Source organism: Patiria miniata, unplaced genomic scaffold (assembly GCF_015706575.1).
Source record: "Patiria miniata isolate m_02_andy unplaced genomic scaffold, ASM1570657v1 HiC_scaffold_5, whole genome shotgun sequence".
NCBI lineage: Eukaryota > Metazoa > Echinodermata > Asteroidea > Valvatida > Asterinidae > Patiria > Patiria miniata.
Window position 1 is genome coordinate 20,072,899 of NW_024037072.1, and position 22,091 is coordinate 20,094,989.

A 22,091-nucleotide genomic window follows, 5' to 3' on the forward strand; every position below is an offset into this window, starting at 1 on the left:
ACTCAGGCAAAGTTACGCAATATGAAATCATTCTCCTGTTAAGTGTCAACTTGTCTTCTCTACTTGTTCCTTCGTTTCATTCTCACAACTGTCCGGGTTAGGTGTCGACCTCCATTTGTCTCTCCGACTCGCATATCCCTCTAGCGCATCGGTAACCAGACCAATCCTGAGATTGGGCAATACGTCCTCCAGCATGCAGGCCATTACTCTGGCGTGGGGAACTCCCGGGAGATCGCTCATGTTCATTCTCTCCAGATTACTGCAAAATCAACATGGAATAAAAAAAAACACCCAAAAATAAAGGTTGCTTAGGGCTCATCTCAATTCATATCCAGGACGAGTTCTGGACAAGTCACAGATATTGCATCGGGTATATAAGTTGCAGGATTCTGAACAACTTCCCCGCAATCTTCCCGCAATCTTCCCGCAATGAAGTTATCAGTATTGGTGAGTCAAACAGTTGGTAATGAAAATTTCCCCGGAACATGTCTGGGACAAATGATTGACATATGAATGATTCTACTACTAGTGGGGCGCTGTGGTCCAATGGTTACGGTGTTCGACTCGTGTGCCGTGGTACATGGGTTCGAATCCTGACCGTGGGAACATGGTGCTTGTGCTCTTGAGCAAGGCACTTTACCATTATTGCTTCGCCCTTCGGATGGGACGTAAAGCCGTAGGTCCCGTGTGTTGTGTAATGCACGTTAAAGAACCCAGTAACACTTATCGCTAAGAGAAGGGGTTTGCCCCGGTGTTTCTGGCAGTGGCTGCAATATGCGCCGCAGCACCTTGTAAACCCTTATAAGGTGCTACATAATGGGTCTCATATTTCTCATAAACTTTATTTACCTTTCTTTGATAATTGACATAATTTCCAGCGCCTTGAGTACCTAATTGTTGGTAGATACGTGCGCTATATAAGACTCTGTTATTATTATTATTACTTGTCCAGAACTCGTCCTGGATTACGCATGAACAGATTCGCTGATTAATTAGGCCTCTTGACCTCCTAGATTTTGACCAATCAGTGAGTGCTTTCTATATCGGGTCTTCAGTCATTCACCCGTTGCGCATCATAGACAATGGATACAAAAAAATGTGTCATTATGCGATACCGCGCCCGGCTGTTGTTGTTTCACAAAACACTGCATTTGAATTGACCAAACAAACCATTTAGTCCTGATTTAGGAATGAAATGATGTCACAACTTGGTATCAAAACGTGTGCCAGACTTGAAGCTAGAATGTCATGAAAGGTCACGGCAAGAAACACTCATTTGGCAAAAATATTGCTAGAAAAGTGCAGGGGAGAGGGGGGGGGGGGGGGGTTGGCCTCAACCACCCCCCAGGCCTTTTAGGGTTAAACAACTCCACAACATAAGTGGATTTGTGGACTTGTTGACTACCTGAGGTGATGCAGGCTGACTAGTCCACATTCTGTAACCTGCGGACACTTGTTGATGTTGAGATGTGTGAGTGAATCCTGCAGGTGTACCAAGCGACCCAGGCAGCTATCGTCAATGTAGGGACACCCCTCAAAACTCAGGAACTTCAGCTTCTTTAGTTTTACTGTAAGGGTGAGCATACAATAGCGTAAAATAAATGACTTTTTTTTGGCTCTCGTTGTCAGTATCGTTAAAAGCATTTTTGAGGGTGTTTTTAATAGCATTTCTGAGGTTGTTTCAGGGACACTCAATTTTCAGTAATCAATATAGCAGGAAATCTAATATCAAGAATATTCGATATACCGATTATCCCATGTAATAAAAAGACCAAAAAGATGACACTTTGATAACAAAAAAGAAGACAATCTTAAGTCCCAATTTTCCACAGCTTTATCTGGAGCATGTAATTGCTCAAACGTTTTATAACAAATCTCAGTACTGACAGTTTTGTCCAGAACGGGCGGTTTCTTTTGACTTCGTTGAAGACTTAATTAAGACTTTTTAAAGATTTAATTAAGACTTTTTTGGGGAACACTGCGCATTTTCGTTTACAAAACAACAGGAGGTGGTGTCCTGACATTTGGCGCGCAGTTTATTGATAATTTGGGCTTCACATTGGCGTAGCCAGGATTTTTTTCAGTTGGGGGGGGGGGCACAAAAACCTCCCAAGGGACTTATCATTTTTGGAACTACAGTGCATTTCGTGGGGTTTTTGTTTGTAATGCAGTTACTCTCCCCGGGGAGATGACACTTATTCCCCGGGAGATGACTCTTCTACCAGTTTATGTTAGCCTGTTGGGGCTTATAGTTACTTATTTCGTGTCCCTTGCACTTGCATTGCTTTAGGGGTTACTGTATTTGCAACCATTTAAACATTACTCCTCCCCACTTTTCGAGCCCCAACACACATACACCCTAGCCAATAAAGATTGGGTTTATATAACCGACATACAGATCCTTGTCATTTGATTGGTGGAACTCACATCACGTGACATTCGTTATTGCCCCCATTCACGCCGCGGTTCAAAAAGTACTATCCGCCCATGGGGAATGGGAAATACTATTGAACAGTTAGGATCATTCTTGTTCCATGACGCAGTATTTGTGTGCAAATGCATGCTGGTGTGCGCGTTCAGCGTTGCGCGTAGCGCGTATTGTTCCAAAGAGCCAGCGCTACAGCGTTGGGTTCAAACATTTTCGTGAAGGGGTGGTTTGGAAGAGAGAAATACATTTTCCTCCAGTTTTGTATTGAAATAAAAATTCAAATATATCAAATGACAAGGATCTATATGTCAGTTATATAAAACAAATATTGAGTGGCTTTAAATTGTGAAATGGGAGGAATATTATCGCTCGGTAAAATCTGGACTTTTCCAGTTCACTCAGCTTCGCCTCGTGAAATGGAAAAGTCCAGATTTTACCTTGCAATAATATTCCTCCCATTTCACCCTGAGCCACTCAATATTTGTATAACATGCAGCTAGTAATTAATATGCTCCATGAAGATGAAATACTCTGTTAAGTAGTTTTGAGAAATTAAAGGATATCTACTTCCAAAATTTTATTTTGGGACACCCTGTTACTGAGACCCCCCTTCCCAGACACCACTTACTTATTTGCGCCATGCCGTGATAGTCTATCAACGTTCCTTTGGCATCGATTGCGTCAATGTGGTACTTCATGAGTTCCCTGACGGGCCGCTTCTCTCTCATTCCTCTTACCTCCGACGTGTACCACTTGCCGTTGGTGAAATGCACCTTGGCCTTCATACTGATCAGCCACAAGTAGGTGGCAATCTCGGGCGGGAATTTGCTGGCTTCGTTTGGCCGTTCCACTCTGCGGACATAATATGGAACAAAGAACAGCCGCAAATTGAAAAATGAAAAAAACAAAAAACGTCATATTAATGACCAACCAATGGACGCTTTACTGAGAATACTGCAAGTTGTGGAAGTTTTAAATAAGTATACAAAATCACTTTAGTAAGTTGTCAAATCATACAGATGGACCCCAGCCTCCTGTCCTCTCTATCATGGTGACCGTTTTAGCTCATTTTCAGCTAGATCTGACAGATTTTTTTGGACAAAAAAAAAACCCGAATCTAGCAGAAAATCTACATGTAGAGGAATGAACATTTTAGCAGATTTCTGGCAGAATTCTGTAAAATCGGTGATCCCAGCAGAAAAATATACCAGATTTGTTTTGAACAAGCTTTAATCACTTCAAACAAACCCGTGAACAGTGGGGATAGGCAGGCCAGTAAACCGTTGTTGTTCCCCGACGTGTATGACTACACAGTAAAGTACTATAGACATTTGAAGCCAGACTAGACGCGCGCCAAGTTTAAAAAAGAAAAATATTATCTAATTTTTTTTAGAGGAAACTGTATGATTGTTTTTTTGGTAAATAAAATTTTTATAACATCTGCATGTGAGTTTAAAGGGAAGATACAACATTTGCAAACACCACAAAACGAAATGATCAAATTATCATGAAATACCTTACTGGATTGTTAGGGAATGACAGTCTAAAGCATCCTGTAAAATTGTGGCTCCTGGTGTGCTATCATTCTCAAGAAAAATCGTATTTTTCCAACACTAGTCGGCCGACCAGCGTTGGAAAAAACTGGCTTTTTTCAAAACCTGCTTCTAATTTTTCATAATTAGTTATTCATTGTTTTCTTTGCAATTGGTTGCACACCTGTGAGGGGGTACAAGCCTGCTAGACTGATTCTCTGACTTTACAATTCCCAAAAGTCTATAAATTGCTCCATTTCATCTTAAGTGGGGTCGGGGAACCAGACTACAAGAACTTGATTGGTTTTCTTAGTTTTTCCAACATCTACAAGCCCAAAACGTGAAACAGTCATTTTAACAATATTTGCTATAACATACTAATCCTCCAAACCCATTTATTTCTGAAAATTGCAGCAAAAGCAAATGTTGTACATTCCCTTTAAGTGTTTATAATGTGTTTCGTGTAATTCTGTGAGATCTAGCAGATTCTTATTAAATCTAGCAGCTTTTTGAAGTACAGCTAGCAGAATTGTGCCATTTCCATACGGTCAACCTGTCCTGTACATTATCATTATTCCGTATGAAAAAAAACATGGCAAAACGAGTGTGTGATCTGCACAAAGGTACTTACATATTCAGCTGAAACTTCTTGAACTCCTTAAATCGCTTGGGGATCGTACGCATGTAGTACAGCAGGGACATGTGCCGGTATTGAGAATATGTCAACTGGCCTGCTGCTGGCCTCAACATCGACCCAGGACTCCGCAACGCATCGACAGACCCACGACCACATGCACAGGGGCAGACTGAGGCTTGGGTGGTCTGCAGAGTCCGTACACTCAAAGCCATCAGGCATGTCCTCAACTTCAACATGGTGGGTGGTGTCACAGAGCAGATTGGTGGAAAGATGTCTAGCTTTTAAACCACTGATGACTGTTGATGAGCTGAAGAAATAGTGAGAGAGTTATCTTGACGACACTCTGATGCAGTTTTAGTGGGAGTTGGAAGTATTTTCAAACAAACTTGGAAATACTTCTTTGGGAAAGAATGTTGCATATATGATCCTGATGCCACTTATTTTTATCTTATATTATCTCAATGAAGGTCAGTCATTGCAAAAATGTTGAAAAAGCATGAATCTTGGACTGAGATATGTTTCCAAGTTTGTCAAAAAATACTTTGAAAATGCACTTGACTCTCCATAGACTTCGTAAACAGCGAAAGTATGAAGCACGCTGCACACAAGACCTATGTGCTAAGCAAAAAGTCTGTCGAGGCCATTTGCTGAGCACGTAGCTCACCGTGTGCGGTGAATTTTTGCTGTGTTTTCTGCCTTGCGAGGTCGTGAGGCCAATTTCCATCCTGTTTGATTTCTTTCGCCTCTCGCGAGGCGAAAATCTCACCGTGTTCGGCAAACCTGAGCTACGTGGTGAGCTAAAAACATTATACTAACCAATGAAATCACATACTCTGTACAGGTGATTGTGAGATATTGTTGTGCAAATCTTCTACAGCCTGCTCGGACGTTTGTTACCAATTTTTTAAAAATTACCCGAACGACAAACAAAAACGATGTGCTTTCTTCGGTTAGTTACGTTACGCCTGCTAATCTGTTTAGCTCAGCACATAACTCAAGCACCTGGAGGGGGGGGGGGGGATAAGGGGGGTATTTCCCCCCCCCCCAAATACTTTGTAAAGACTGCCCTTTTTCATTCAAATGTCCTTTTCTCTCTAGCACTAATAATCCCCCCCCCCAAAAAAAATATTTGTAAAGAGTGCCCAAGCTTATTAGTGTGCATAATTTTCTCTTTTGAAGTCTACGGTGCTTTTGAACAGCGCCACCTATAAACAGACAGTACCAGCCCCCCCCCTGGCATGCCCGGCCCCCGCCCCCGCCCCCCCCCCCCCCCCCCCCCCCAACACACACACAATTTAGGGCCTACTTATTCTTACTTTGCTACGCCGCTGAAAAGTGATTGAAAAAAGTGACGTACGTGTAGGGAAATCTTTCCTACAACTCGGCAGAAAGTCTTTAGATGCCTGGTGAACTGGATAAAAATCGCCATATAAAGGGGTTTTGGCAGCGCAAAAAGTACAATTATTTCATACCTGTCGCGCTCTCGGACGATGGCCTCAAAATTACAGGGCGCCCTCTATTGTATTCGTGAAAAGAAGCCGGGGTTTACATAATCCACAATCTACTCGTCAGTGTCGTCACCTACGCTGCACCTCTTCGTTAGAAAGTTTCAGGTAATATTATTACCATATCCTTTAAAAATGTACTTTTGTGCTCCATTTAACTTTATTGGTGCCTTTATTGGTAACTTTGGTGCCTTTTCTGTTTTAATGTTAATATGAATTTCCATACGTTGATATTCATGAGCAAAAGTGTGATGTCATGTCAGGCAGTAGCCCCACTAGTGTGGCCGTCGGTATGCTGCGCTTTGGTTCAGCGCAGCATACCGACGGCCACACTAGTGGGGCTAGTCAGGCAGAAACTTAACCTCAGTGTTGCAGCTATTCAGTTCAGCATCCAAAGTTGCCAGAATTTTAGATATTTTGCTGTTGTAAATTTTCTTTTCTTTGGCGATTCCTTGAGGTGTCAGTACATGACAGAAAGCCAGTGAGCACTCTTTCTTCAGAAATGTTTTCAATGAGGCAATGTTTGGGTTCACAATTTGAACAGAAAACCTCAAACTAGTAAACAGTGTCTTCCTAAAAATGACATCACACCAACCATGCCCTTAGTTGTCTGAAAAGCATGGAAAGATTTTAATGTTTTAAAGAAGTGTACTTTTCAATACTGTGGCGGGAATATCTGTGACCCGATCCGTAGTCCCTTTACCCAGACAACCTAGCTTAGGATCAATACCCCAGCAGCCGGGAATGCAGGCCCGTTTGGATGGAAATATACCGCCCTATACGCGTAGCAGCACTCACCCACGCCCCTCAACCTCAAAGATGGACAATGACAGACAATAAGTACACAACAGTCAATGACCTCAATTACTGATTGATTTATTTACACAGAATCAATGTCATATGATGGACCTCTCGTTAAATTATAATGTTAGCTTCTAATAAGTGATTGGTCTCTGAGCCTCTCAATTATCTCTGTAGGGGTAGCCTCGCATTAGCCGCTACGGTAAGGCAGTGCTGGGCAGCACGGCGATGCCTGGCTGGGGATAGCCTCTGAATCCCGGGTAAGAACCGTACGCCTCTAGCGTTCCTGTGCGCCTCCACTCTCCCGCCCTCCACCGTTTCCAGTCGCGAGCCTTCCTCGAGGCGGCGGGTAGATGAGCGCGCCCTTCCGGCTCCGTCACGTTACAATCGGCAGATCGCTGTATGTCGCTCCGCCTCCAGTAGCCTCCGCGGACTCCGTGCCTCCTTATGCCAGCCTGACTCCACCGCACCACCCAGCACGCCGTCAGCGCGCGTAATAGCGTGAGCTCTTATGAGGGCTGTGTCTCCGTCTGCGTCTTCAAGAACGTCTCCTCTAGCAACTGCCCCGCGGCCTCTTATATAGGGGCCTGCAGCCGCTAGCGCGCCCTCTTTGGACTCTGCCGCTATAGTAATTTTCGCCACAAAGCCTCCTTCTTAGCATGAACGTCCTCGTTCATAACAGCTAAAGACCTGAGATTCAAAGCAAATTACTATAAAAATCCTTATCTAACTTTTAATCAAAACGACGACCAGGTCCATAACTTCAACAAGTCGGCGCCTCTTTATACATGCGCCTTATAAAAGAAATATAGTTGACTTAAGTTTATAAACTTTAATAAAACTGTATAGGAAACTTTATGAAACCTTTTTGGCAAACGTTAAAGAAAACTTATATAAAGGTTATAGAAAACTCTGTATAAACTTAAGAAATGATGGCTTAGAGAAACGAGCCTAACTCATAGGAACCCGTACGAAACATGTTGCCTCTGTGACCTCTCGGATGCGCTGTTACTTCTTGCGGAAATCTTGGTCGAACTGGACATCGTACACCCTCTCCAACCGCTGCTCACGAACTTTCACACCCTCCTTGTACTCGAGGGTGGTCGACACCTCCTTCACTCGGGTAACCCTGCCCCTCAGTACCTCTTCCAGGGATGTCACGTGGATTGGGCGCAGATCCTCTCGGATGTGCGCAGCTGCTCCGTTGTTGGGTGCTGCCTCAGCCGCCTCATGTTGTTGCAACTCTTCCGCCTCCTCTTCACTGCTCTCCACGTGGTCCTGCTGGGGCATAAGGAGCATCCCCCGAGGCTTACCACCAAGTGGCTTACGCACTGGGGCTGGCACTTCCGGTGTCTATGGTGTGTTTCACCCTGTCAGTCCTCCCTAGGTCGTGGTCTCCTCTGGAAAATACATCCGAGAACTCCGACAGCAACCCAGCGACGGCGTAATGATAGCGTGTATCTAGCCCTTCAACGCTTCGCTTCCAGAGGTCATGAAGGTGTCCAGGGACATGTACATCTTCCGTTCCTTTTTCCATAGCCTCCTGGCGTGAACTCTCCTCCATTGAACGCTGGAGCTCATCCTCCCTTCCCTGGAGGTCCACTCGGAGACTGTCAACCTCCTCCTGAAGTTCCGTAGCAGTCTGGTCTGTCATTATGAGTTTGTGTCTTCGTCTTAGTTAAATTAGGGGTCCTATTTATTGATAATTGTCCTCGCCTCCCCCGAATGGGGGCGTGGGTTCGAATCCCACTTCTGACACCATTTGTGGCGGGAATATCTGTGACCCGATCCGTAGTCCCTTTACCCAGACAACTTAGCTTAGGATCAATACCCCAGCAGCCGGGAATGCAGGCCCGTTTGGATGGAAATATACCGCCCTATACGCGTAGCAGCACTCACCCACGCCCCTCAACCTCAAAGATGGACAATGACAGACAATAAGTACACAACAGTCAATGACCTCAATTACTGATTGATTTATTTACACAGAATCAATGTCATATGATGGACCTCTCGTTAAATTATAATGTTAGCTTCTAATAAGTGATTGGTCTCTGAGCCTCTCAATTATCTCTGTAGGGGTAGCCTCGCATTAGCCGCTACGGTAAGGCAGTGCTGGGCAGCACGGCGATGCCTGGCTGGGGATAGCCTCTGAATCCCGGGTAAGAACCGTACGCCTCTAGCGTTCCTGTGCGCCTCCACTCTCCCGCCCTCCACCGTTTCCAGTCGCGAGCCTTCCTCGAGGCGGCGGGTAGATGAGCGCGCCCTTCCGGCTCCGTCACGTTACAATCGGCAGATCGCTGTATGTCGCTCCGCCTCCAGTAGCCTCCGCGGACTCCGTGCCTCCTTATGCCAGCCTGACTCCACCGCACCACCCAGCACGCCGTCAGCGCGCGTAATAGCGTGAGCTCTTATGAGGGCTGTGTCTCCGTCTGCGTCTTCAAGAACGTCTCCTCTAGCAACTGCCCCGCGGCCTCTTATATAGGGGCCTGCAGCCGCTAGCGCGCCCTCTTTGGACTCTGCCGCTATAGTAATTTTCGCCACAATACATTTAACCTAAAAAAGGATGTCAAAAAGAGTTCATATACTTTTAAGAGGAGTAGAAAGTTGTACAAAATAGGTTCCGGAGTAAAATTCATGTCGTGGACCCTTTAGATTTTGCTTTCTGTGAGCTGGTCAATGCCTATATGGGCTCCGTGCACCAACGAAAGAGGGCGCCCTTTTACCTAGCAACGAGTCAACGACGTCCCATTGGCGGGACATTAAGCTGGTTGACTTGCACCGTTCCTTGTGTGTGACGCACGTACACCAGGGGATTTGTACCATGTACAAGCAGTGTTACGGCAGTGACTGCGCGTCGCGGCAAAATTGCAGTCAAACGAGATGGCAAAGGTCGGTCACCCCCAACTGTACTTTCTTTGCCGGTGAGGGGGTACTTGTGAACGGAGCGGATATACGTCGTGCCAACTCATACGCAGTCAATTAAATCATACACTTTACCAACTCGAATGCGAGCCAACTAGTATCGAAACTCAAATTTTGTGTAAATTTATATTGCAGGGGAATCGTTTATGATGGTGTCTGCTGGTGTGGTTGCCTTGGCAACCAGTGCATCAATTCTGTCCGTGTGTCTGGCAGCTTTTATCCTTGCTGTAGTGTTTCTGCACTATCAGCATCACAAGTACCGTCATATTCCAGGGCCAAAAAGAAAAAGGTTTGTACCCATGATAAATGACTTGAATTTGTCTTCCATTGTGCATAATTAAAAAAAATTGGCTAGACTGATGTTATATTTTAGGCTGCACTATACAAGTAGCGCATACGGTTGGGGGGGGGGAGGGGGTGGGGGGGCCTCGGGGGCTTATAGGTTGTCAAATTTTAACTTTATTTTTGTCATTTTTTTTTTTATTAAGGCCAAAAAAAAAATAGTTTTGCTTCCAGTTTCCCTACCTAACCTTTTCTGACAGCCCCTACCCTAATTTTTTTTTATTGGAAAAATGAGAAAATAACACCCAAAGCCATCAATGTCTACCTTTTTACCCTTGAATACACGCAGAAGCTTCCATATGATCGTACACAAAAAAAAAATGGGGAAAAAAAATTTCCCTACTTACCCTATTTTCAAATGCCATGTTATCATAAGCAGAACAATTTGTTTTTTGGCCTAACTACCCGGTAGTCTTTTGGCATGTTTTTTAGTATCTTAAGTTTTGGGACTCTCATACACAGTATTTAGAGTCCCAAATTTTCAGACTACCGTACTGAGCTGATAATACATGATAGCATCCTCAAAGTTTAGCCGTCACTGTGATGTCTTTTATTTTGACAGCTTTTTCTTGGGAAATATTCAAGATTTCAAGGACCGTGTAGCTGAAGGCGGACTGTTTGAGGATGTCGTCAAGGACTGGTGAGTATAGGCCTATTGTGAAATAACCCAAACCGGAGTTTCAATTTAAAATGCTCTCCTAGGCCTTGTGGTCTTTAACAAATTAAATTATTTTCTTCCGTACAAGTTTTCAAGTTTTACGTTTTTTTCAATTAGGCGAAATAAAAAAAAAAAGGTTAAACGTCCCCACCCGTTTCTTTTTTTGGAGGCCGCCTCCTTTTTTTTTTTTAAAGTGAAAAAATGATAAATTTTCAACAGTGACATCATTTTGGCCTCTTTGTCTGTTGCATCTAGCCCATATAAAGCTGGTATGTCATTTCCTGAGTTCAATGGCAGCCATTAAAAAAACCAAAAACTGGCGGCCATCTTGAAAAATAGCCTGGTCCGGCGACCATTTTGGAGGGTGAAAAAAAAAGGCCTCCCGCTTCCTTTTTTTCAAAAAGGCAGGACGCTACAGTTTTTTTTTTATTTCGCCTAACTCTTTGGCACCACAATATATCAGTGCTTTGTTAAAATACGTCATGACTTGACAAATTTCCTTTGGCATTCACTTTTGTGTTAAGTACCGGTATGAACCAGCCAGGTATTTGTTTGAGTGATGAATGTATTCCAGATTCAATTTTTTTCCATATTGCATGGACTGATTATATGGAAAGCCGGTTATTTTTTGAGCTTGAAAAATAACATGAGGTGATTTTCCCTTTAAAAAACCCAGGGCCTTTTCATACCAGGCTTTTGATGTTTATCTTTCACTGAGTCCAGTGGTAACATTTTCTGGTTAATCCCTTAAAGGGAATGTACAACATTTGCTTTTGCTGCAATTTTCAGAAATAAATTGATTTGGAGGATTAGTATGTTATAGCAAATATTGTTAAACTCAGACTTGTTTCAAGTTTTGGGCTTGTATCCTGGAAAAACCAAGAAAACCAATCGGACAATGATAGACCTTAAGGAATTATAAGGTCAGAGAATCAGTAGTCTTGTACCCCTTCACAGGTGTGTAATCAATTGCAAAGAAAATGCGGAATAACTAAACAGGACAAATTAGGACCAGCATTGGAAAAATACAATTTTTCTTGAGAATGTCAGCACACCAGAGCCTTGATTTTACAGGATGCTTTAGACTGTCATTCCCTAACAATCCAGTAAGGTATTCCGTGATAATTTGATCATTTTGATTTTTGATGTTTGCAAATGTTATAACTTCCCTTTAACCCTAACCGCCCTGAATCCTCCAAAATCCTTTTTGCAAAGTGGAGGAATTTGCAGGATTGAGGTTACATGGCAAAAGTGCGTTGCTGATTTCGGAGTACGCACTGTGTCAAGGTCTTAGGCCGGACCTTGTGTTATTTATGCTCCGCCATGCATAAATTTAGTCCTTGATTATACTTGACATCCTCCGCACTGCTCCAGGATGTCACTGGCTCAGCCTCAGCCTATTGACAGTCATAGCCGGAGGATTTTGCAGGATTCAGGCAGTGGTCACCCCTCCATGGACCATATTCAAGAAATAACAGAGGAATTTGCAGGATTGAGGCTATGTGCTATTTTGCCATGAGGCCAATTGGAGGATTTTGCAGGACTGAGGCTACATCCTAGCAAAAAGGCCTAGGGAGTTAGGGTTAAGGCATTTAGTTGCACCACAGGAGGCCAGTCCAAATGGTACTGTCTACTTCCTGCTGGATCTACCTTTCTGAAACCCCATACATGTTGCATGGACAGGCACAGTCCGACAAATTCATGATTTCCGTTGTTTGTGCATCAACTTCAATGATCAAAAAAAGAAAACATGGTTTCATTAGTACTGGACAAAAACGACTATTATGTTGGATATTGAATTCGTGAAAAATCTAGGTTCGTTTAGGCCACTGAAGATCGATTCAGGTATTCTGGCAAGCCGTTCAGTCAAGCGGTACTAATCAGTCCCTGCTGGTGGTAGGCATTCATCTGGTGCTAAAACTGCCTTAAGGATCCAGATAAACCCTGGAGATAAGAGAGATCGCTAACCCTGGTCAGAAAACCCGAACTGAATGGCCCAATTTTGGTTTTACTTTTAAAGGGAATGTACATCATTGGCTTTTGCTGTAATTTTCAGAAATGAACTATTTGAGGGGTTAGTATAATAGATCAAATATTGTTTAACTGACATGATTGAAGTTTAGTGTTTTGAAAATGCTTGAAAAAGCAAGAAAAACAAAAATGTTTAAGTAGTCTGGTTCCCTGACTCCACTAAAGATAAAATGGATCAATTTATAGTTGTCGAAAAATTGTAAGGTAAGGGAACCAGTCTAGCTGGCCTGCACCCGTTCATGAACATGTAACCGATAGCAAACAAAATTTGGACTGAAAAAAAGGCAAATTTGGAGCAGTGGTTGGCCGACCACCGTTGGAAATTTATACAAAAATACCACTTTTCTTGAAAACAACTTCACGCCAGGGACCATAATTTCACAGGATGCTTTAGACTGTCATTTACCAACATCCTAGTAAGGTATTTCGTACAAATTTGGTAGTTTGATTTTTCGATGTTTGCAAATGTTGTATAGTCCCTTTAAGGATCCAGATAAACCCTGGAGATAAGAGAGATCACTAACCCTGGTCAGAAAACCCGAAATGAATGGCTCAATTTTGGTTTTACTTTTAAAGAGGATATTCATGGCATGATCATGTTCAAATCTTCTTGTAATATGTTGCAGATAAATGCAACCCATAGGCCTAATGTTTGCTTATAATACACACTGACTTGTTTCTACGTTTTGTACATGGTAGGAGCGATGAGATTGGGCCAGTTTGCATCGTTTGGTTGTTTCACCGATGTATGGTCTACTTCCATGACACCCGGGCCATTAAGGTATGTAGGACATTTGAACCGTATATGGTTGGTTGATACAAAATGGACAAAATTCTGTTGGTTATAGCCCATTATTCATAGTCCATTGTTTGTGAATATTTGAAATATGCACTTTTCAAATATGTACTTGTCATTTTCCAGGCTAGGTTGGGGCAACCTTGAAATTATAAAGCAAATAATTCTGCGCAGAAAAATACTGCATTTATTAATGTTAATCGCGAAAAAATTAATATTAATAGTTCACAAAGTACATTTTTGTATGAATAAAACATGGCACTTGCTTTTACTACCAATTTTTAACCATATTCTCGCATCTGTATGAATGGAAACTAAGCAAACGCTTTTACTGAAAACCATTTTCTCTTGAGTAAATGCCTGCAAAATGTAAAGGTTTAGGCCTACAGGTTTATAAGTTTGCAGAAAATAAAATGATTGAACTGAATCGGAAAGAGGCAGGTGTGTGCGCAGCGCGTACATACTCGTTGCGCATTTCTAGCTTTGGGCACGTTGAGCTAGGTCACGTGCTGAAGGACAGATACATGTAGCTGTGTGACTTTATGTTAATTTTTTGCGCGTCCACAAGAGACCACGAAAATGGCGCACATTTATCGCACAGTGAATGGGGGCATATGCCCGCGCTGTCAATTTTGTCTTTTTATTCTGTATCAATGGTCGTAATACAGACTGCAACCGCGCCGCCGCACTTGCGTTGCGTTCCAGGATGAGCTATAGAATTAATTTTTTAAAATGTACTCAAATTTGTACTCCTGAGTACCGGAGTTGAGTACCGAGTCCAAATCAACGAGTCTGTGCCAAATTTTGAGTAAAAAGAATCGAGTACCGGCCGAGTCCAAATAATTTTCGAGTACTGATACAGTGATAGTCGAGTACTTGCGTGTACTCGAGTACGAGTACGAGAACGAAGACTTTGACACTGCTACCTGCACAGCAGACCTGTTTGTTCGCAAAACAAAAAGCCTTTTTATACAGAGGGTTGCAGACGTCCCCCAAAAGCGGGAAAAAATGATGATAATTTGTTAAAGCGCACAGGGAAGGTAACTTTAACTCGACCCTTTTAATCAGTATTGTAAAGGGCTTATTTTACATCCCTTTGTTGTTGCTCTGTAAAGCCGCCACCGGTGGAGCCCTCCGTTGGTGCATTGTTGGCATGGGCGTCGCCAGGATTTTTTCTAGAGGGGGGCAAAAAAACCATTTTGCCAAAAATGCTTGCATTTCTCAACATATTCTCGATTTATCAGTTTTAGAGGGGGGCAAGGACATGTTGCCCCCCCCCCCCAACTCATTAAATATACACCACTTTGTCTTCGCGCCTCTGTTTCTTTTCTTTTTTCTCTTTTTTTTCTTCTTCTTCTTGTTTTTTTTTTTTTTGTGGCTTTTCCAGGGGGGGGGGCACTTGCCCCCCCCCCTTGCCCCCTCCTCGCTACGCCCATGATTGTTGGCATTAGGTCGCAGGTACGCTGACCAAGTTCTTTTGTTGGGTAACAGCATGCGCTCTGGTAACTTTAACTCACGCGCTATGGAAATAGATTCTATAAATAAACTGCTTTTAAGTGGGTTTCTTTTGTTCTTGGACGCGGGAAAGGTTTGGCAAGATGCCGGGGCCATTACAACTTGTTAAATTAAGATAAATATGTGTTTATAAGCTGACAAATAAAAAATCACAAGCAACACAGAAAATTTTGTGTGTGCACGCTTCAGCCAGAAGGTTTTTATTCAAAAAATGTCGGGTACCGAAATCTGGGCAGCGGACCCATCATCCATGCAGCACATTATTATTATTATTAATATCCAAATTTCGGGCACCACAAAGGCCCAGAGCACCAACAGCTCATCCAAGCACCATTTGACTTGGAGACCATAGCTCTTCAGTTTTTTGGGCACCCACAAAGGCCCAAGGGCAGCTCCAAGCACCATTTGACTCGGAGCACCACAGCTCAATCATCAATGCAATAAATGACCCATTTACGATAGGCCGAACTGAAAATCTATTGAGAAAGTGCCAGTAAACTTTATATCACTACAAAGCTTATGATAAATTGTACATCTATGTACATACATTGTATGCCAAGTCCACAAAAGATTTTGATGCACCGTTCTTTCTTTGTTTGAACTTACAGAAGAAGGAACGGTTCATCCTCCCCTGTTGTACTGACTCAGGGGAAGACATGTTGACAGCAACAATAAAATACTAACTACTCATTAAATTACTTACATAATTGAGTAACTGTGTTTTACTATGCTTGTAAGCACAGCTGTAGTGAATTGCAGAGTGTTGCAGTTGTGCAAAAAGTGTCAGCTGGAATAAAAGTTGAGAATTCTTCTGGAGTTGGCAAATCCTGTCTGCGAGTTCCCTTTTTTCCCTTTTTTTTTTGCGTTTCGCTAGGTTAGGACAAAACCCAATGATATCACGCTACAGTATTCAAAACCCCAGTAAGGGGATCATGAAACCAGTGGAGGTGTTTTGATTTTGTGGTTTTTAAAATACTTTGACAAATTTGTTTTCTTTGTTTTAAGGAAATCCTTGTGTCCGGGAGTCTCCGGTTCCCTAAAGGCTGGACCTATGACGGCGTCGCTACCATCTTTGGAGCTCGTTTCCTGGGCCGAGGTCTGGTGACTGAGAGGAACCATGCACTATGGCTCAAGAGACGGGAAATATTCAACCCGGCCTTCAACCGTAGGTGAGTTCCGAGGTGTTACAAGTCAAAACTGGGGTTGCGACGCCTCGCAGCGCTTCGTGAAATCGGGTGCTGGGCTTGCGCCCAAAGTCACGATGCTAGTCACATGAGCAATTTGGCAAACATATAACAGGTAGTTATTTGGAATCGTTCAAAGGGGATCTGGGCCCAATTTCATAGAGCTGCTTAAGCACAAAATTTGCTTAAGCACACCAAAAAACTTGCTTATTATCAGGTTACTGGCCCAAACTCCATGCGATGTACATTGCTCGTGACTGGTATTTAGCTGTTGTTTACTTAGCATAACAATCGCATGGAGTTTTGGTGGGTAACCTGATTATTAAGCAAGGTTTTTTGGTGCTTAAAGGGAATATACATCATTGGCTTTTGCTGTAATTTTCAGAAATCAACTATTTCAGGGGTTAGTATAATAGATCAAATATGTGACCCGCTCCGCAAAAATGAGTCTGTTGTGGCAAAACTGACATTTTGAGTTAACTACATAAATAAAATGGGAATGAAATAAGCTTTCATTTGGTATATCACGGACCTCTCTAGGACATTTGGTTGCATTAATTGTGCTTGTTTCATTCTGTCAAGTTTTTGCAAAGCTAGAAGTGTCTCAATGGAGAAAAAAGGCTTTGAAAAATGACAAATACACTGTAACTAACCAAGAAAAGCACCAAAAATTCATATTTTTTTTCTTTTTCTTACAATATTTACATTTCTGTGTAAGATATTGGAACTAAAACTATCAAACAACCAAAATAAAACAAAAACAAAAAATCCAAATTTTGAGCAAATTTTTACTGTTTCCATTTTAAAATGGCAAAAGCTTGAATTCAAATTATGCGACATCAGACTCATTTTTGCAGAGCGGGTCACATATTGTTACACTGACATGTTTGAAGTTTTGTGTTCGAAAATGCTGGAAAAACCAAGAAAAACAAAACTGTTCAAGTAGTCTGGTTCCCTGACTCAACTAAATATAAAATGGATCAATTTACAGATGCCGGAAAATTGTAAGGGTAGGGGTACCAGTCTAGCTGGCCTGCACCCGTTCACGAACATGTAACCAATAGCAAACAAAATTTGGACTGAATTAATGGTTAATTTGGAGCAGTAGTTGAAAAATAGTTAGGTTTTTCCAACGGTGGTCAGCCGACCACCGCTGGACATTTTTACAAAAATACCATTTTCTTGAAAATGACTTCACACCAGTTGCCATAACTTTACAGGATGCTTTAGACTGTCATTTACCAACATCCTATTAAGGTATTTCGTAAAAACTTGGTAGTTTTATTTTTCGATGTTTGCAGATGTTGTATATTCCCTTTAAGCAAATTTCGTGCTTAAGCGGCTCTATGAAATTGGGCCTCAAGCTGAACAAAATTTCAAATTGAGTATTAAAAAACTTGGGCTGATTGCCAATCTGATACTTTTGTTTTCTTTTTGAGTACAGCTACCTGAAGACTTGTATCAATCAGTTCAATGCTAGCTCGGATTTACTGGTGGCCTACCTGAAGTCCAAGGCCGATGGCAAGACAGCTGTGGCACTTCTACATGAGCTGAACAAAGCTACCATAGATATCATAGCTAAGGTCAGAATGATAATATTATTATTGTTATTGTTATTATTATTCTACTGAATGCTATAGTAGGGTGACACACCTTATTGTGGCTACAGTTAACTGTCGCCCTTTGGTGAAAACGACTCTTAAGACAAGGAATTATATTTCAAATTAGGTTTTGCCCTTCACCGACGTTTGAACACTGTATACTCAGTGTGTTGCCTCCCGAGTGAAAGTTGGAAAAAAAAAAAAAGAAGTTTTTTCCAACTTTCACTCGGGAGGCAACACACTGAGTATACAGTGTTCAAACGTCGGTGAAGGGCAAAACCTAATTTGATTTATATCACCCCGACGCAAAATTCCATCTTATAATAGTTTATGCAGTACCCGCTGCTATGTACATCAGATTCGAACCAGCCAGCCGATCCCGTTAGCTCGGTGGTCGAGTGGTAAGACATCTGCACTAGAAAGCAGGAGGTCGTGGGTTCGAGTCACACCCGAGTGATTTTTTCCAACTTTCACTCGGGAGGCAACACACTGAGTATACAGTGTTCAAACGTCGGTGAAGGGCAAAACCTAATTTGATTTATATCACCCCGACGCAAAATTCCATCTTATAATAGTTTATGCAGTACCCGCTGCTATGTACATCAGATTCGAACCAGCCAGCCGATCCCGTTAGCTCGGTGGTCGAGTGGTAAGACATCTGCACTAGAAAGCAGGAGGTCGTGGGTTCGAGTCACACCCGAGTGATTTTTTCCAACTTTCACTCGGGAGGCAACACACTGAGTATACAGTGTTCAAACGTCGGTGAAGGGCAAAACCTAATTTGATTTATATCACCCCGACGCAAAATTCCATCTTATAATAGTTTATGCGGTACCCGCTGCTATGTACATCAGATTCGAACCAGCCAGCCGATCCCGTTAGCTCGGTGGTTGAGTGGTAAGACATCTGCACTAGAAAGCAGGAGGTCGTGGGTTCGAGTCCCACCCGAGTGATTTTTTCCAACTTTCACTCGGGAGGCAACACACTGAGTATACAGTGTTCAAACGTCGGTGAAGGGCAAAACCTAATTTGATTTATATCACCCCGACGCAAATTCCATCTTATAATAGGAATTATATTGTCGCAAATTTTGACATGCCTTTACTTCAACATCAGGCATGCAACTTTTCCTCGGATCAACTGATTTCCTCTTTTTTAACTTCCCAAGTGTACCATTAAAAACAGAAAAACACTGTACAAAGTCTGGGCAAAATTTGAATTTCCTCTTTTTTGTGACTTCCCAGTTGCATGCCTGCAACATGGACAATTTTAAAACCCTTTTGCCAATCAAACCAATACTTTCCAGGGATAAAATTAAGATTCCATGCTTTAAAATGATATAAAATAATTGTGGTACATGTTTATAGAGTCTCGCAAAAAAAATGTTGTGGGTATTTTGGGACGAGCTGTACTCCAGAGATTTATATGATGTTGAAGCAGTATTTACATCCTTTTCTTTCATTTGTTCACATTCTAGGTTGCTTTTGGTTCCGATTTCCACCAGTTTGATTCTGAGAAGGTCACCTCGTTTAATGAGGAATTCGATACGGCCCTGAACGGGATGAAAACACAGTTTGAGAAGCCGTGGCACAAGGTAAAAGTAGCAGCAGTTCATATTTCCATTTAAAATTTTTCTTGAAACTAAATTGAAAATTGGAGTTCTTGGCAATTCCATGGTGCGTGTAACTCGCGTTATGTTTAAAGGGAGGTCTTCTGTTTACCCTGTGCTCTTATCTGTGAAGTCACAGCAGTAAGTGTGGATTTTTCTCACAGAAGTTCCCTTGAAGTATTTTTGTGACTAAAATACCAAAAAAGAGGTCAACAAAATCAAGTTCTGTTGATTACTGCTTCTACATGTCACTTGGTGGTCGGTTGGTCGGTCTGTCCGTCTGTCTGTCTGTCCCTGAAAATTGACCAAAAATATTTTACCAAAAATTTACCAAATGCCATGCCGTCGTCAATAAATGTACCCTGGAAACGGGCTTTGTCTCGAGCGATATGCATGCGCTTCTCTTTTGCATATGTCTCTTTGGAAAATTGACCAGAAATGAGCCCCCTTAGTTTACCATAAAATACAATACCAAATGCAAATTTAAAAAAAATAGTAAACAAAAGACATTAAATACTAACAAAAATTGTTTGAAGCAATTCGTACAGTTGTTTGTGATTTTTGTAAATGGAGGCAAGACAATGTGCAGTAATGTTATAGTCACATGTTATAGTCACATTTTCGTGTGGGACGGCGGCGCTGGCCTGGGCTTGTACGCACAATCGTTGACTGCAAGACATACATGCAAGGCGGCCAGAGCTTATTGTGCCCTCGCACTTGATTTACCCGTAACTTACGTTACAACAAAATAACATGGCAAAAATTAAAATACCTTGCATTTTAAAATTTTCGCAAACTGTGCACTGTTGGAAGAATCTTTTCAGTGCCCTTCCACCAGCAGAGTGTAAGTTATGTCCGACCATTTCAGTGATTTAAAAAACAATCATGAAATCTCTAGAGGGGTATATTTCAGTAAATCCAGTTACGGCAACTCACGTCCCAGTTTGTCCGGCCATGTTTTGTACAAGTTAAAAAACATATAAGAAAGTAATATAAATCAAACATAGATTATAAACCTTTCTCTCTGTCTTAAAACAAACACTCACAATGGTTTATGGCTTATTTTTTCATATCATATCACAAAAACATAATGAACAAGAATCTACATAAAGAATGACAGAAATGATACGAGGGATCTAGGTAAAAAGCATATGTTTGTACAAGACCTGGCACCCGTAATTACCAATTCAGCTAATAAATCATATATGTACATACAGTATGGCTGAAATATATTAGGTGAATACATGTATACTAATTAAATTGAAAAGAAATTAAATTAGCACCAAATGTTCACGTTCGCATGAATATATATTCATATACATGTACATTGTCGTAAAAGTTGGTACATGTACCTTAATCCTGTCTTAAATTGTTCTTTAAAATGGGGCTTGCGGTACGGTCGCTGCCGAAGTTAATCGAGCGTGATGGGAGTAATAAATAACCGTCTGATATTTTCTACAGAAACACCCGGTGTAGGGGGTTTTGCATAGACATTTTTTGATACCAACTTTTACGACAATGTGTTAGTATTTATCGGCCAAGACCCAAGCCTGCATGCAGCCGTGGCATCCCTTCACTTTCTCAGTCAAATACGACCCATTTTTTCAACCGTAGTTTTATGCATTCTGCCCTCAGATGTAAGCCCAAAAATCAGGGAGTTGTTCCTTGGCTATTTTTACACAATTCCATCGTTTTTTAAGCCTAACGGTCACCTTTTTCAAACAAAGTTTTCGTGCAAATCAGCTCATATAGAAATTCTCACTGTGCACAATCAAACGCGAATTATTTGCGTCCCCTGTCGTTCTAATCGCGCCAGTCGGATGTCACTGTTATTATCACTGTTATAATGACGTTATCGGCACTCTTTGTGGGTCGAGCCATACAAGTTTTATTCTTGAATATTTAGTTACAAGTCCATCACAATCTTAAACCTGACAGGGGGGCGTCAAAGAAATGTCACTATCACATTTTACTTAAATAGCATTTGCTTGGATTTCAAACCATCATGTGCCAATTTTGCACATTACAGAGAAATATGTGACCTGCCGTATCATAACGAGGAATAACCCCCACCTTTGACTTTTCACGATGCCTCATATTAAAGCGCAAATCATTGGCTTTCCGATGATTCCAATTGTTTTTCTGTAGCTTAATTTATTCCTGTCAAACTTCGCCGACCTCATTTTAAGAAAAATGGCTTTAGAAAAAAAAATATGCATTGCACCACCAACGGCAGTAATAAAATTCATCAGTTTCTCCACTTTTTGAGTATTTTTTTCCATCAAAAAGGCATAATGCAAATCTTGAATACCTTGGCTACTCAAAAATACAAAAAAAAATGAAAAAAAAAAAAAAAATTATATGATTTTTCTAATACATCTGACTTTAGGCGTCGATTACTCAAAACAAGATTTTGGGGGCATTCCTCATTGTTAAATTTTATTTTTTATTTTTTTTATTAACTATTTCCATAAATGGTATAAAGACGTCTGACCGAATGACAAAAATGAAGACAACCAAGCCAAGA

The 22,091-nt window shown here is 41.8% G+C and overlaps 2 protein-coding genes across 5 annotated transcripts in view; one reads left to right on the forward strand and one right to left on the reverse strand.

Annotated features, from left to right (window-relative positions):
* LOC119740832 (distal membrane-arm assembly complex protein 2-like) lies at positions 1-6,146 on the reverse strand. Of its 4 annotated transcripts, none has more exons than XM_038216276.1 (5): positions 6,070-6,146; positions 4,592-4,904; positions 3,057-3,280; positions 1,406-1,568; positions 1-259 (listed from the first exon to the last, which is right to left on the reverse strand). In XM_038216276.1, exons 2-5 carry the CDS (start codon positions 4,831-4,833, stop codon positions 46-48), a joined length of 843 nt encoding a protein of 280 aa, XP_038072204.1. In that variant the 5' UTR covers positions 4,834-4,904; positions 6,070-6,146; the 3' UTR covers positions 1-45. The 4 variants fall into 4 exon arrangements, with proteins under 4 accessions (XP_038072204.1, XP_038072206.1, XP_038072205.1 ...); XM_038216278.1 differs by lacking the exon at positions 6,070-6,146 and adding an exon at positions 5,955-6,061; XM_038216277.1 differs by lacking the exon at positions 6,070-6,146 and adding an exon at positions 5,914-6,061.
* Positions 6,065-22,091, forward strand: part of LOC119740833 (cholesterol 24-hydroxylase-like) — a 26,397-nt gene continuing 10,370 nt past the window's right edge. The window contains exons 1-7 of the mRNA XM_038216280.1: positions 6,065-6,210; positions 9,964-10,117; positions 10,733-10,810; positions 13,559-13,640; positions 16,176-16,339; positions 17,799-17,937; positions 19,433-19,549. Of these exons, the coding sequence (XP_038072208.1) occupies positions 9,975-10,117; positions 10,733-10,810; positions 13,559-13,640; positions 16,176-16,339; positions 17,799-17,937; positions 19,433-19,549 (723 nt within the window). The 5' untranslated portion in view covers positions 6,065-6,210; positions 9,964-9,974. The remainder of the gene's footprint in view (positions 6,211-9,963; positions 10,118-10,732; positions 10,811-13,558; positions 13,641-16,175; positions 16,340-17,798; positions 17,938-19,432; positions 19,550-22,091) is intronic.